Source organism: Rhinolophus hipposideros, assembly GCF_964194185.1.
Source record: "Rhinolophus hipposideros genome assembly, chromosome: 23".
In the NCBI taxonomy this organism is placed as follows: Eukaryota; Metazoa; Chordata; class Mammalia; order Chiroptera; family Rhinolophidae; genus Rhinolophus; species Rhinolophus hipposideros.
The window spans coordinates 27,853,250-27,867,392 of record NC_138069.1 but is presented as its reverse complement, the minus strand read 5'-3'; the positions used below and the strand labels follow the sequence as shown (position 1 = coordinate 27,867,392).

At 37.8% G+C, this 14,143-nt stretch overlaps 1 protein-coding gene across 3 annotated transcripts in view; it reads right to left on the bottom strand.

The window, feature by feature from the left end:
* The window catches only part of SGCD (sarcoglycan delta), an 822,468-nt gene that overhangs the window by 186,209 nt on the left and 622,116 nt on the right, over positions 1-14,143 (bottom strand). For all 3 annotated transcript variants that reach the window (XM_081035952.1, XM_081035953.1, XM_081035954.1), the window contains one exon: positions 9,563-9,664. In XM_081035952.1, coding sequence (XP_080892078.1) covers positions 9,563-9,664 — 102 coding nt within the window. The remainder of the gene's footprint in view (positions 1-9,562; positions 9,665-14,143) is intronic.

Here is a 14,143-nt window from a genome sequence, read left to right as displayed (position 1 = left end):
CCTGGTAGCGATTTGTTATCTCAGGAACACAATGGTCCAGACATCTGCAGAACAGTCTTTTATTCCTCTACTCAGCGGAGCCTCCATGGTTCTCTTGACCTTAGATTTACTGTACAAGGTTGTGCACCTGAAGCCACAGATACTAGACTTCCCAAGGGTGATTTTTAAGACAGTTGCACTTTTTGCCATATGGGCCAACTTTCCAAAACAAAATGAAGTAACTTTCTTGTATAATCAAGGCTGCTGAATTCCACAGGATCCTCAGCCCTCGGATGAGCTGTGATGGTAGGAACCCTGACAGAAACATCCCCACTCCATTCCTCCACTGAGAGTGGGCAGTTGTCTCACACAATCCACACGTTGGTGTTGCCCATCTTTTATACTAACTCTGTGGTATGTCATGTTGTCACATCCTGTTTTCCTTTCATTAAACTTATTCCTGTACCTCCCTCACGGGGGTGCTACTACGATATCATGAAAAAAATACTCTGCAATTTGGTGAACTCTGGGGCAGCCAGAGAAAGCATAGGGGTCAATTCCACAACTCAGAAAACTCTTCATGGTTTAAGACAAGTCAAAAAATTATCAAGAATGCTAAGAAATAAATAAAAAACCTTGGTTTGTTAACAACTGGTCATAAACAAACATGAGAACTATGTATCCATCTAGTGATAGGGACACTCATGAATTAATAACTTAAAAATAAAGCCAGCTCCATTTCTCATCTAAGGATAATTCACCTTTCAGTAATATTCCTCCAATATTTTTTTAACATAACTTCCTGAGCCTTAACCGAGGCCCCAGACCAATGTACAGAGCTTGATAGTGGAAAACTGCAATTCTCGTACCCTCTGTACTTGTCCTTTACTGTAGAGAGATAACACTTTTATTTCCATGACTCTGGTGGTACAAAATGGAAGTTGTGATTTCCTAGGTAGAAAACTCTACCTTACTGTAACAAGCAAGGAAAAAACAGGGTAATCTGTTTGTCTTATTCTTACAACATGATGATTTTTATCACAGTCTATGTCTTACTCCCTCCAAAATGCAACAAGTAAGTGTAAAAACATATTAATCAGTCTTAAAAGGCTCGTTTGCTTTGTGGACTAGTTGGTATTTGCCTAGAGGGAGAATCATGGTTGATAAATATAGAATCATTCTGGAAATAGAAAGTCCCACACTTATAATTTAGGTAGCTGCCATTTAAAACATCACTGGTAATAATTTACAGAGCACTGCATCAAAAGGTTACACTCAGCTGCTGATGGAGATCACAAAATCAGAGTAAGAGTGAGCATTTGATTATAATTTCAGATGGCAAAGAAGCACTTTCTGGGCCTCTGAAATGACATCTTCTGAAAAGTATCAGTGTTTTTGACAATGAACAAGTTTTTTAAAATTAAAACTAACAGTGAAATGCACCCACAGCAATTAAGTGTTGGACATGCCAGGGGTCTCCAGAAGGTGAGCATGTTTTGATTGCAGCATTAAGAAAATGATATTTTTAAACTCCCTTTTTTTTTTTTTTTTGCCAACCCTGTAGAAGCAAAGAACAACAAAACTTTTAAGGCTGTATTAACACATCCTTCTTCCTTAAAGCTAGCTCCTCTCTCCATCCTCCCAAATACTCAGCAGGTATTACTGGCTGTGGGATGCCACATGGCCGAAGGAGGACTCTTCATACCAGGAAAAGGACAAAAACCAAATCACGATAGACTCTGAGGTGTACTTTTCCCTCTCAGACGTTACTTATGAAATAAGTGAGAAGCAGACTTGCACCAAGTAGTCATTACAGGTGGGTGGGACGTCCCTGAAAACCAGAGTTATAGATGATGCTGATATGCCATCGTGATGGGGAAGAGAAGTGCAGACATGTAGCCGATACAGACATTTAATCAATCTAAGTGCCTATAAAAGAGAAATTTGGCTTTATTTCCCTGTCTGAGAGGCTCTTATAGAATCTTTGAGAAAGAAGGATCCTAACAGAACATTCATTCATTCATTCATTCAAAAAAATGCTTTCCTTCCATGTGACAGGCACGAACTAGGGATACAGTGGTAAACAAAGCAGATAATAATATTAACAAATGTTAATAGTGATAAATTGTATTGCAATTTCACAGTCCTTTATACCCAAGCCATTGTTGTTACATAAAATAAACTCTCTCGATATTGTAAATAAGCTTATGCAGTAGTGCTGTTACCATGCCCATTCTACAGAGGAGGAAAATGAGGCACAGGAAAGGTCAAGTAATTTGACTGAGGGTAACACAGCTACTACACAGTGGAGCCAGCGTCTTAATCCAGGACATCACTTAGTAACTGCCTTTCTCTGTCCCTGCCATCACTGTATAGTAATAGGATAAGCAAAACAGGTTAAGTGTATAGATACTTAATTGAATAATATATACATATTATATATAGATAGAAATTAATATAATTCAGTAATTAACATATGATATAATGACAAAAAAAAGAAGCTACTGAGGGATAGCTTTTCAAAGGGTGATCAGGAAGAGTACCCATGAGGAACTACCATTTGAGCAGAGACCTAGATGAAATGAGGCTAGGTTTTCATACAGTCTGGTAGTTCTCAGACTGTGGTGTGTGGAGCTTCAGGGCCCTGGCATCTTGTGACAGGGAGATGGGGTGGGCAGGACAAAAGGCTGCAGTACCCCACCCCCCAATCACAGCAGCTCAGCTTCCATCTGCTGCCATTTTGGGGGTTCCAAGTACAATTTGACTTGAAAAAAGATTCCATGGTTTAAAAAAAAAAAAAGTTTAGGAAAGCACTGGTCATGTCCAACCTCTTTAGTTTGCAGATAAAGAAACGGAGACAAGAGGAATGCCTTCCAAAGTGCTTAGGGCAGATCATATCTGCACTGACAAGAAGAAGAGAACTCAGATTCTCTAACTCTGAATCTAGTGAACTTTCTAGAACACCAATGTCCTCCCTGGCCAGGCCATTGTATTAATCTCTAGAGGGTATAGACACAAGGTTTCATCCCAGAGACTGTGTCCCTCTGTTTGGAAACTTCATACAAAATGCCAGGCTTAGCAAGAACAACTACATGGATGCTCTGGCCAGTCCCTTGGATTCCACTGAACTGCCCTCACCTCTGCCTTCTATTCTAATTTTTATGTTTCCTGATATGAAACTATTATATCTCTTCTTACTATATGTTACTGCACATATTTCTTTTAAGCTACTTCAAATCCTTTGTGGAGATGTATATGTGCATGGGAGGAAGGGGTATTTGCAGTGTGGGTTTGGCATGAATACAAATTCCTGAGTCTTCAAATAAATGAGATTATAATGATGGACTTTTGGACACCAAGACATGACAGGTAAGAAGAATGAGTTTGGGGAGCTTATCTGCCTAGTGACCCTCAAATCATACAATTAGACAGTCTCAGCCTCATTTGAAGGTTGGACCTTCTTCTACCAAAACTCTGGCTGCTGTAGTTATAATTGAGATCCGACCAAAGCCCTCAGTCACTCTTACATTTCCAACATGAACTTCATCTAAGGAAAGCACACACAGTCAATTTCTTCCAAATTAAAGGAAGAACAAAAAGCTCATCAGCCTGTTTTAATTCTACGGCAACCAAAAGTCTCTAAATAATGATCTCTGTTCTCCAGGATAAGTAAACCAACCAACCATAAGAATCGCCCTACTCAAAGTCTGTGTATCTGTTTAAAAAACAAGAGTAAGCAGCTGGTTCACACGACTGTCCACAATCAATTATGACATGTAAAAAGAAAGATGCATTTCAGGAATGGCAATCAGCTTCACAGTACAGATGGGTTTAGAGGCGACCCTCTAAGTTTTAAATCATCTCCATAATTTATTTGTGAGCAAAGAAATGCAAAGACATCTAATGTACCCCTCTGACTTAGTTACAAATCACTTTTACTTACTCAGGCAATACTTCATGGTCCAGTTAACTTTTTAATTAAAGACAGCAAGATGTTCATGTTCCATGCACGTGGCATGGAAAGGACTGTTTTGTGTGCAGTATGTTCATTGGGGACTTGAAGCTGTTCTGCTTACTGAAGAGAAGCCTTCATTTGGTTTCTAAACTAACTGGAGACACGGCTCTTCTCATCACAATGAAACCGTCAGTGGAGTCTCTTCAGTCGTGGTGGGTGCTCACCTGCCATCCCACTTTTTATTTAATTTATTTTTTTTTGCCTCAGACAGAGCACACCAAATCCAAAATTTCACCTTTTTTCTCCCTGTCTGCCTTCTCCCCATTCATGCTCTGTAGTGGTGAGAAGAAAACAGACTAAAAGGAGGTGTATTCTGGGAGACTCAGGACGGGGCATGGCTGCAGTGGTCCAGCGCCTCGGCCTCCAGAAGCTCTTGTCACTGAGCTTGCATATTGTTTCAAAACCCACAGGAGCCAGACCACTAGGAGAAATTGAGGCAAAAGAGGAACAAGAAGTGAGGAACAGTGAGTCGTGAATGATGACGAATCCTAAGAAGTCAACCTAATTTCTGGAGTCCTGCATGATGAGACATATATACCCTCCACTGTACCCTCAAGGGGTTTCGAGGGCCTATTATAGAAATGAGTTAAGAAGTTAGGGAAGAGACAACAGTGACTGATGGAGACTGTGGCAAACTGGAGAACAACTGCCGGATTAACGGAGGCGCCGGCTACTCAGCTCCTTAGGAATATCAGACCACTTGGCCAGATTTTCTGGTTTTTCATGAGAATCAGAAAACGGAATTATTTTTTTTAAATGTCAAATCTTCAGATATCTAAATATTATAAACAAATTCATATTGAAAGGAAGACACCACATGAGGGAAATAAACTCTTACCTGTCGCCTGGATGCCGAGTGTACCTTCTGTCATAAGCCTTCATATCAATAGTTCACTTAATAGTTTATAAGGTGGGTCACTCAAATTAGTTTGTTTAACCTTCATACTAAATTTATGAAGTAGAGAATCTCATCTCCGTGATTAGATCAGCCATAATTAAGCTCAGTCTTGTGTTATCCACTATTGTTTATATTTTCCTTTTCTTAGTGCTTTTGAATTTCAGTAAGTTGTTCCTCATGAGAGGAAAATAGCCATGTATAACTCAATTTATTTTCCTAAACACAGTGTCATGAGAAAATTAATTATCACATGAACAGCATGTTGATGTGGAAGGATACTGCAATCCTGGATTTCAGTTCTGACTCTGGGGGTATAACTTGGGTAAATCCTATCTCCTTTCTCAGCCTTAAGGCCTCCTACATTAAATGAAGTTACTGGTCTAATTGAATTCTTACTGAATTCTTTCAACTTCTATCCTAGGTAAGTGTTGGTAATTCAGGCTGATGGAATAAGTCTCAATTCACATATTAAAATAAAAATAGAATTAAAACAAACAAACAAACAAACTCAGCCTTTCCTACAACAAAGACATGATAGATAAAAATGGGGAAATCCATGGTGAGGATGACCAGCTCAGAATTTCAGGGAGTATACAGTAGTTTTTCAACTTTCATAAATATTAACAAAGTGGGATACCATCAAACTCCATTTCATATGTGGAATGCAGACTTTACTAGGAACCATCATGCAAACTGGTTTTTGTAAAGCAACTGGCCTGTGTGTGTACTTTAATCTTTAATATTTTACTACTATGTTTTACTTTTTCTATACCATAAAATGAATGGAAATATCGTTACTGGCTCAAAGTATACAAATATTTTTAAGGTACTTGGCATACACCATAAAACTATTTTCCCCCCACCTCCGAAGACTGTGCCAGTAATCTACGAGTGCCAGAGCTAGCAAAACTTTTTAAGTAGAAGAATGAGAAAAAAGTGAACTGAACATTGTAAGAGTATGACCCAGAGAAAGAAAAATGTTAACTTAAAAGGTATGGAACATGAGTGGATTTCCTTAGAAGGCACAGAGTTTGTGATTAAGAAGACACTCAAGAAGAGGATGAAAGACCATTGGGTTCAGAGGAAGTTCAAGCATCAGATGAGGTGTGGGCTACATAATGGTGATGCTGATCGTGAAAATTATCGTCATCACATCATCATCATCATCATGAGGAGAAGGCGTGAGAGCAGGAGTTACAATTTCTGGAGCACTCACTTCACGCCAAGTTCTGAATTAAGGATTTAACAAATATTATCTTACTTATTTATAACTACCCGTGATGTAGGTATGAATATCATCTCAATTGCCCAGGTAAGAAAGCAAGAATTTGCCAAATTAAGAAAGTGCTCAAAGATCACCCATCTGTCAAATAGTAGCACCGCTTGCCACCCACGTCCAACAATACAGCACACAGGTTTCACCATCCTGTTATAATGTCTATCAGTAGAGGCAACTTCTAAGAACACCATTTAGATATGACTTCATAATTTTATACATGTTTTAGAAGGCAGAACATCTTAAAATAAATGAGTTTTTATAGGATAAAATATTTGAAAGGCATATAAATACCCTTAAATGTTATAAAATAGGTTTCTACTTTATTCTCTTAAAGTAAATTAACTTTTTAAATCCCTCTTCTAACTTTCTTTTGCTACCCTCTGTTCTCCTGACCTTCTAAATTCAATAGAGCAATGGGCTAGGATCCCTATACCCACTCCAAGTGTAGTTCGAAATGAAGATGGAGAAAAATTCACTGTGCAACTTTCCCACTGCTGTAGGCAGGACACAGAGTAGATGGTCAATAAATACGAGTGTCTTCTTTTATCACCTCACGTTAAGTTATTCACGAGCACCATCTAATTCCAGCAGCATGGGTAAGAAGCCTCTCCAGATAAGTAGGGGGCTACCATTTTGGTCCAAAATGACGCTGTGTGATTAAAGGTCTCCTTAGTATTCATTCAATTTATGAACTACTGCTCCTGCCCAAATTCTGTAGTTGTATTTAGTAATGAAAAAGTTGCCTATCATATGGAAATAGGGATTTAAATATAGAGGGGTTGTGTGTTTTTTTTTTGGCACAGTATCCCTTAACTTTACAAATTTCTGTGCTAATGCATTCAAGTAGTATTTCTAGGGACAGGCTGGTCTTTGGATGTGATGACACCATAGTTAATTTACTGTGTGTCCTTTTCAATATAGTTTCTGAGCAGCATGATAATTTACTACTTAGAAGCTATGCATCTATGTGGCTAAAGGTAGACTATCCCAGGGCTTTCATTCAGTTCCCAGATGGAAGATTTACAGAGATGAACATTTTCTCATCAGTTTATCTTCCAAAGTGATTGCTGTCACACTAATCAACTTGTAGTGACTTTACCAGGGTTGCAACCTTCAATAATGAAATCAGATACAGTATTGAACATTGTGTGGATTACTTAACCAATCTGAATTCCTCTCAGATCAATGAAACACAAAACCAGAATGAACTCGTGTTGCTGCATTAGTTATCCTCTCTTGGAGGGGCTGAGTAACCTCGTTCAACTGGGCTCTGATCTCTTTATAATGGGGGAACCAGGAGACATCCCATGAAACTGAAGCAAGCCATGATCGACGGAGAAATGACATTGCAGAGAATTCTACAGAGAATTCTACCATCTTCCAGAGACGGGCTGTAAGCAATGGTCAGGTGTATGAGAAAAAAAACAAGCGGTAGAGGCAAGGTGGAGAATGGAAAGCGGCTACATGTGAAATCCTGTGAGCATCATGTGAGCTCACATTTAGATAGTTCAGTTAAGTGTGACAAACTCTATTGGCTGCCTGCCCAGCAGTCCTTCCCATGGCCTTCTTTGCTACCAGAACCCCAATTCCGTTCAGCTGGCAATTGTCCCTGTGCTTGTGGGAAGGGGAGCCACATAAACTAAGGCACGAGCTATTTTTTCTTTTGCCTTTTTGATCCAAAATATATGTTTTCACTTTTTGTGACAATTCAAAGAAAGACTAATTCTACCTTTGTTGCCATGCCTAATAAGTTATTCTCTATCCCTTCCCTTTGCTCTGATGTCATCCAAAAGGAAAATAGTAAACGTTTATTCCCTGAGCCACTTCTAATATTTCTCCCCAGCCAAACCAAGACACAGCTCAATTGCTGGCAAAAAAAAAAAAAAAAAAAAAAAAAAAAATCCTTATTCTTCTTTAAACTGGATATCAAATAGATGCTTAAAAAGAGATCTTGATAAAATTACTTATATAGTTTATTCTTAAAATTATTTAGATATGTAAATTGATGCTTTTTATATAAAGTTCTAAGAAATGCAAAGTAATGTATAGGATAGAAAGGAGATCATTGGTTGCTTGGGGACAGGGGGTGGTGGCAGCAGGGTAGATGCCACAGGATGAAGCAAGTAAAAAGGGGCATGGAGAAACTCTTAGAAGTGACAAATACATTCATCATTTCCATGGTGGTGATGATTTCACATGTATATACATATGTGAATATTTATCGAATTGCACATTCTAAGTATGTGTTGTTTATTCTACATCATCATCCCTCAAAAAAGCTTTTAAACTTTTAAATATTTAGATATAAAAAATTATTAATATATTATTTGGAGGGAAAAAAGTACAGAATAGAATGCAAAGCTCAATTCTTAAATGAAGCCCTAAGAGAAATACCAGGTACCTTTCTTCAAGTCTTCTAAAACACATTTCTATATTCGATTCCTATATTTGACTCTAATTCTACACCAAGAAAATTTTCTTCAGGGTATTTTACATAACACATATCAACGAGTCTATCCATAATCTTAAAGTCTGCTTTTTGGTACCACATGCAATCCAGCCAGAATATTTATATATTTATGGAAATATCACTAATATAAGTGAGAGAGATGGGCAAACTGTAGCAACAGCCTATTTTTGTATGGCCCTTGAGGTAAGAATGTTGTTTACCTTTTTAAAGAGTTGTAAAAAATAAAAGCCTTAAATATTTACTATCTGGCCAATATCATTAGAGGGGAATGGTCAGTCCAAACTCACGAGTTAAACAAGTTTAATATAGGTAAAATTATTCATCTCAAGTACAACTAGTAACTTAAACTGATGATTTAACTAACCAACTTGCCAGGATGAGAGAAGTAAATATAGATCAAGAGCAATGCATATAACAGATATTAAATGCTTAAAATCAATCCGGGCAAAGCAAATGTATTAATAATTCCTTCCAACCAGCAAATTCTACCACCCCACTAAAATAAAGCAAAACAAAACAAAACAAAGAAACAAAAACCAATCCAAAAAAAAACCACACTCGTAAACAAAAATTAATTTTGATAATATTGGTTAACAAAAGTAAAGTATCTAGGAATCACTTGGATCGTGGAAAAAAGAGAAACAATAATAGAAAAAGCTAGGGTAGGAGGCAGTAGTTAACAGAAAACCGGTCAGAGTTACATTTCTGAGTGGAAATCTTTGCCCTGTTAATGTGCTACTTCTCCGAGCCTCAGTTCTTTAACTGAGCTGTGATTACACTCAAGACTTCAGATTTGAATGCATCTCATTACCTGTGATATCACCCCTTACTCCACCCTTTATGCTCAGCTCATGGCCAGATAAATTTCCCCAGATTTAGATTCCGGAGGAATAATAATTCCTTCTCTCCATGGAAACTTACCGGTCGGGACTGGATTTCTTTGGCGTAGAGAGGTTGCAAAAATTCTGAGTCGCCTTCTAGCTTTAGACCTTTTTCTGTGATTCTCAAGTTTCCCATTCCATCCTGAAATAGAGGCACAAAGATAACAAGGAAAATGCAATTACTCAAAATTTCAACACACCTCAGGCTTTCAAATATTGAAACAAAGGTATTGCCTTTCTTTTTCTTTTTTCTTTTTAAGAGGGTAGAATGAGGGAGGTTGGGTCGAAAACAAACTAACAAAACACATAAAATAGTAGGAGGCATTGTTCAATGCAGTTATGCCTACCACCCTCTTTGCTCACTTATTCTAAGAAAATTCTATTTCAAGCAATTTGTAATGCCCGCCAGCCATTCACTCGTCCAGAGGAAGGCGGCCCTTTTTGCTAGGCAGTGCAGAAAGAATGGAGGCGGGAGGTGAGTGGGAAGAGAGAAAATGATGATTCAAGTGAAAGGTTAAAGGGAAAGCTCCTTTTTCTGAAACTATGCAGAAATCTCAAACGGGCAATCTGTTGGTCAACTCTAGCCTTTGCATATAGTGTGTTTGGCTCACAACACAAAGTCAAATGAGTTACTAACATTTTAACTAACAGTTTATTATGAAAACATGAAAATATATACAAAGCAGAAAGAATAAAAAGCAAACATCTATGTACCTATTATTCATCTTCAACAATTCTCAATTTGTCTATTGTAATCTACTGTGTCCACCATACCACCCCTTCTTTGTTTAAACATAACTACAATACCATTACCACACCCAAAACAATCATTCTTAATATAAAAAACCCAGTGCCAATGTTTGATTTCATTTACTCTCTTTATTTTCTTTAAATCAAGTTCCACACTGCAATTGCTTGATACACAGAACATTAGGTCATCTCCTATCAGTCAGTCTCTCCCTCACCCTCTTCCCTTACACAAACACACACACTTGATTTGATAAACAAAACATGTCATTTTTCCAACAGCATTGCCCAAAATCTAGATTTTGCTGAATGTTGCCATAATTTCATATAAGGTTTTCCTCTGTGCCCTGGATTTCCTGTAAATTGATGGTTAGATCAAGAGGCTTGATCAGATTCAGGCTCAGTTTTTTACAAAGAGTATATTCTAGGAAATGGAATCCATTAATTTTATGGATTCCACCATGAATAACCAAAATCTCAATGGCTTAAGACAGTACAAACTTATTATCTTACAGTTCCATAATTAGAAGTCTGACCCAGGACTCAAAGGACTAAAATCAAGGCATCAGCAGGGCTCTGCTGCTCTTCCTGGAGGCTCTAATGGAGACTCCCTTGACTTTTCCTAGCTTCTTGAGGTGCCCGCATTCCTGGGCGTGTGGTCCCCTCCACCTTCAAAGTCAGCAATGGCTGGTTGAGTCTTTCCACGTCCAGTCACTCTGAAGAGTCTTCTGCTCCCCTTATCCACACCTGGATAAGCCAGGAAATCTGCCCGTTTTAAGATCCCCTGATCAGCAACCATAATTTCACCTGTAACCTTCATTCCCCTTATGCCACGTAATGTACCATATTTGTGGGTTCTGACATTAGGACACTGACATTTTTGAGGTGAAGGGTATCTTTCTGCCCACCATGCGGTATTGCCCTGTCAGGAGGCACAGGACTTTGGCTGTGATGTCATCAGCCATTGGTAATCTTTGCCTGGAGGAGCCATTATTTCACTAGTGATTAAAAATTGGTGTTATTTCTTTTATTTCTTCTTTATTTGTTAGGTGGGATTCTATCAAGAGAAACTGTATATCATCAACTATATGTTTACCCTAAATTACAGTTTATATAACTGCAATTTAGGGTAAACATATAGGAACTTGAGGGATATTTGGTTTTTCCTTCTTTATTTATTGATCTTCAAAATACTGTGTTGAATCTCAAGACGATCAATGAGATTGTTACTTTTTAAATACCACTATGAACATTTTGATTTGTTTCATTCCAGCACAATTTTTATCCCTACTGATGTTCTAACTGTCCTACCCTTGTTCAGGGGGCCTCTTCATGTTGACCCCTATATCCTTTTCATATGACCTGGTGGATGTTAATGGCCCTGCAGCTTCTGGTAGGACACGATGTTCCAGGGTCATCTTACACATGCCCTGCCCTAGGCCTGGAAGCAGCCATTTCCAGTGAAAAGCCTTGGTTATTTGGTGGGAACTGGTATTTGGAGATGACAAGGTGGGAGCTTTGAGAGGTCCTTGCTACTGGATTTGCCCTTGCTTCTGTGGACAGGGTTAGAAAAGTTGTGTGTTTTTAAATAGAAAACACCATGAGTTTACATGAAACTTCAATTCAAACTCAGGACTTGAAGGTTTTCCTTTAATCTCATGGATCTTACAATGTTATTTCCTATCTCCCATACTAAAATCCATGTTTTCAATACCACCACGATTACTCATTTGATTCAACCCACAGTACACACAGAACGGTTTCAGAATACAAATGCCACTATTCTACTAACACTGTGATTAAGAAAATTAATTTAAAACTTGTCTTTTAAGAAAGTATTTGAAGTATATTCTACTGGGAAAGTACAGTCAAATTGCTGGGTTTCCAAGTCACTTGAAGTAGTTCTGTTCTGTGCGGTTATGCCATCAACAAATATTTCTTGTTTTTCATCCTTTCAATTTTTCATGACTGCTTTTTTAAAGTCTAACTTTGTTTTACAGATTTGTAAAGTATTTATATAGCACCAAAGTCAAATAAACAAAACAAGATATATTCACGGAAGTCTAGCTTCTGTCTTTGTCCTCCGCCATGTTTCCTCTCGTGTGTGTGTGTGTGTGTGTGTGTGTGTGTGTGTGTGTGTGTCTGTGTGTCTGTGTGTGTGTGTGTGTCAGTCAGGGTTCTCCAGAGAAACAGAATAGGATTTGTGTCTATGTACGTATGTATTTACATACACACACAAGCACACCCACAAATGCTTTAAAAAAATGTATTCTCCCATTTTCCCAATAACATATGGAAATTGCATGATTTGAATTGAAAAAATCCAGGTTTTCAGTTTCTCGTGAAAACTGGGATTCCTGGCAAGTCTGGGCCTACCTTCTCCCACGACTACTGTCAGCTGGAGGGAAATAGCAGCAACCATGCTTCCAGAACCATATGCTGTCCAGTTCACCCCCGTTTCCACCTAGCCTATAACACTCAGCTACGTCTGTGCAGACTTCTGCAGTTTCTACCTTGCGTCTATCGCTTCCTCTCGCTGGCACTGCCATGTGCTCTGTACTTCCTTACATTCAGTACAGTACAGTACATGATGGACGGTGAATGACCAACAGGGAGGTGGGCACTTTTCCCCATCCCCCCTTCATAACAGCACTTCAGCCTGTGGATGACAATACATCCTTCAGGTCAGTATTGTTCTGACATGGATAGCATGCCATCTGCATGCTTCTATTTTGGATACTTGTAGGGACAGCTCAAACCCGGTATGAGAGGCAATGGGCTGAAGGGTATGTACACATCACAACAGCAGCAGGTAGAACCCACAACAAAAAGAAATAAGGAAAAGCAAATATACCTCCCCCCAGAAAAAGGACATGTTAATTATCTCATTTTGGATTATTCTTGATCATTTCCAGGAGTCAGAGAAGCAGACCTTTACATAGAAACACGTACTAAACCTGCCATCTACAAACTGACTAAACTGGTTTTCTTGTTTGCATGATGTGTGTTTATAAAACAAACAAGAACTCCTAAGTATCCCTTTGGTTTTTCTAAGTATTCTTAAATAAAGATTATGTTTGGGGTAATTAGCAAGTCTATTTCAAATAAAATATTTCTCCCTCCTTTCTTACAGTGCTTCATAGATGCTCTATCCTTAACATTTATTGATGACTCATTAAATTACTATACTCTGCTTCTCATGCATTAGCTTATTTTCTTTATTATTACTGAAAACTATCATGTTACTTCCTGAACTTAATCATAGGGAAATAATCATATAAATGTGAAAGTATGTGGTTATAGAGTTGTGCGTCACCATGTCAATTGTAAGAGAAAAAAAAATAGATACTATCTAAAAGTTTCATGTTAAAAGGGTAATTGAATATGCTGTAATAAAATACTATGAGAATCTTATAGAGGAATATTTAAGAACATGGGTAAATATTCATAATCTATGATTCAATAAAACAATCAGTCAACAAAAATGTATTTTACGCCATATTTATAACTATATATACATAGTCATACACATATAATTATATTTGTGCATAACAGGAAAAATTCTAGAAGGAAATATAAATGTTAATACTGCATATCTTTGCATGCCCAGGATATGAGTGCATTCTGTTGTGTTTTTTTTTTAATTTTGCTTATCTGCACTTTCTAATTTATAAAAAACAGTTGTAATTAAAAAAATTAAGTTATAAAAAATAAAGTTCTCCTCACCTATTTATTTTAAAGATCAACACTTTAAGAAGAATCTATACTGTCATATACTAAGTGCTATACATATAACCTCATGTCATCTTCTCAAGATTCTGTGAGACAGGCATTACTTTTCGTATTTTACACGTGAGAAAATTTATTGGTAAGT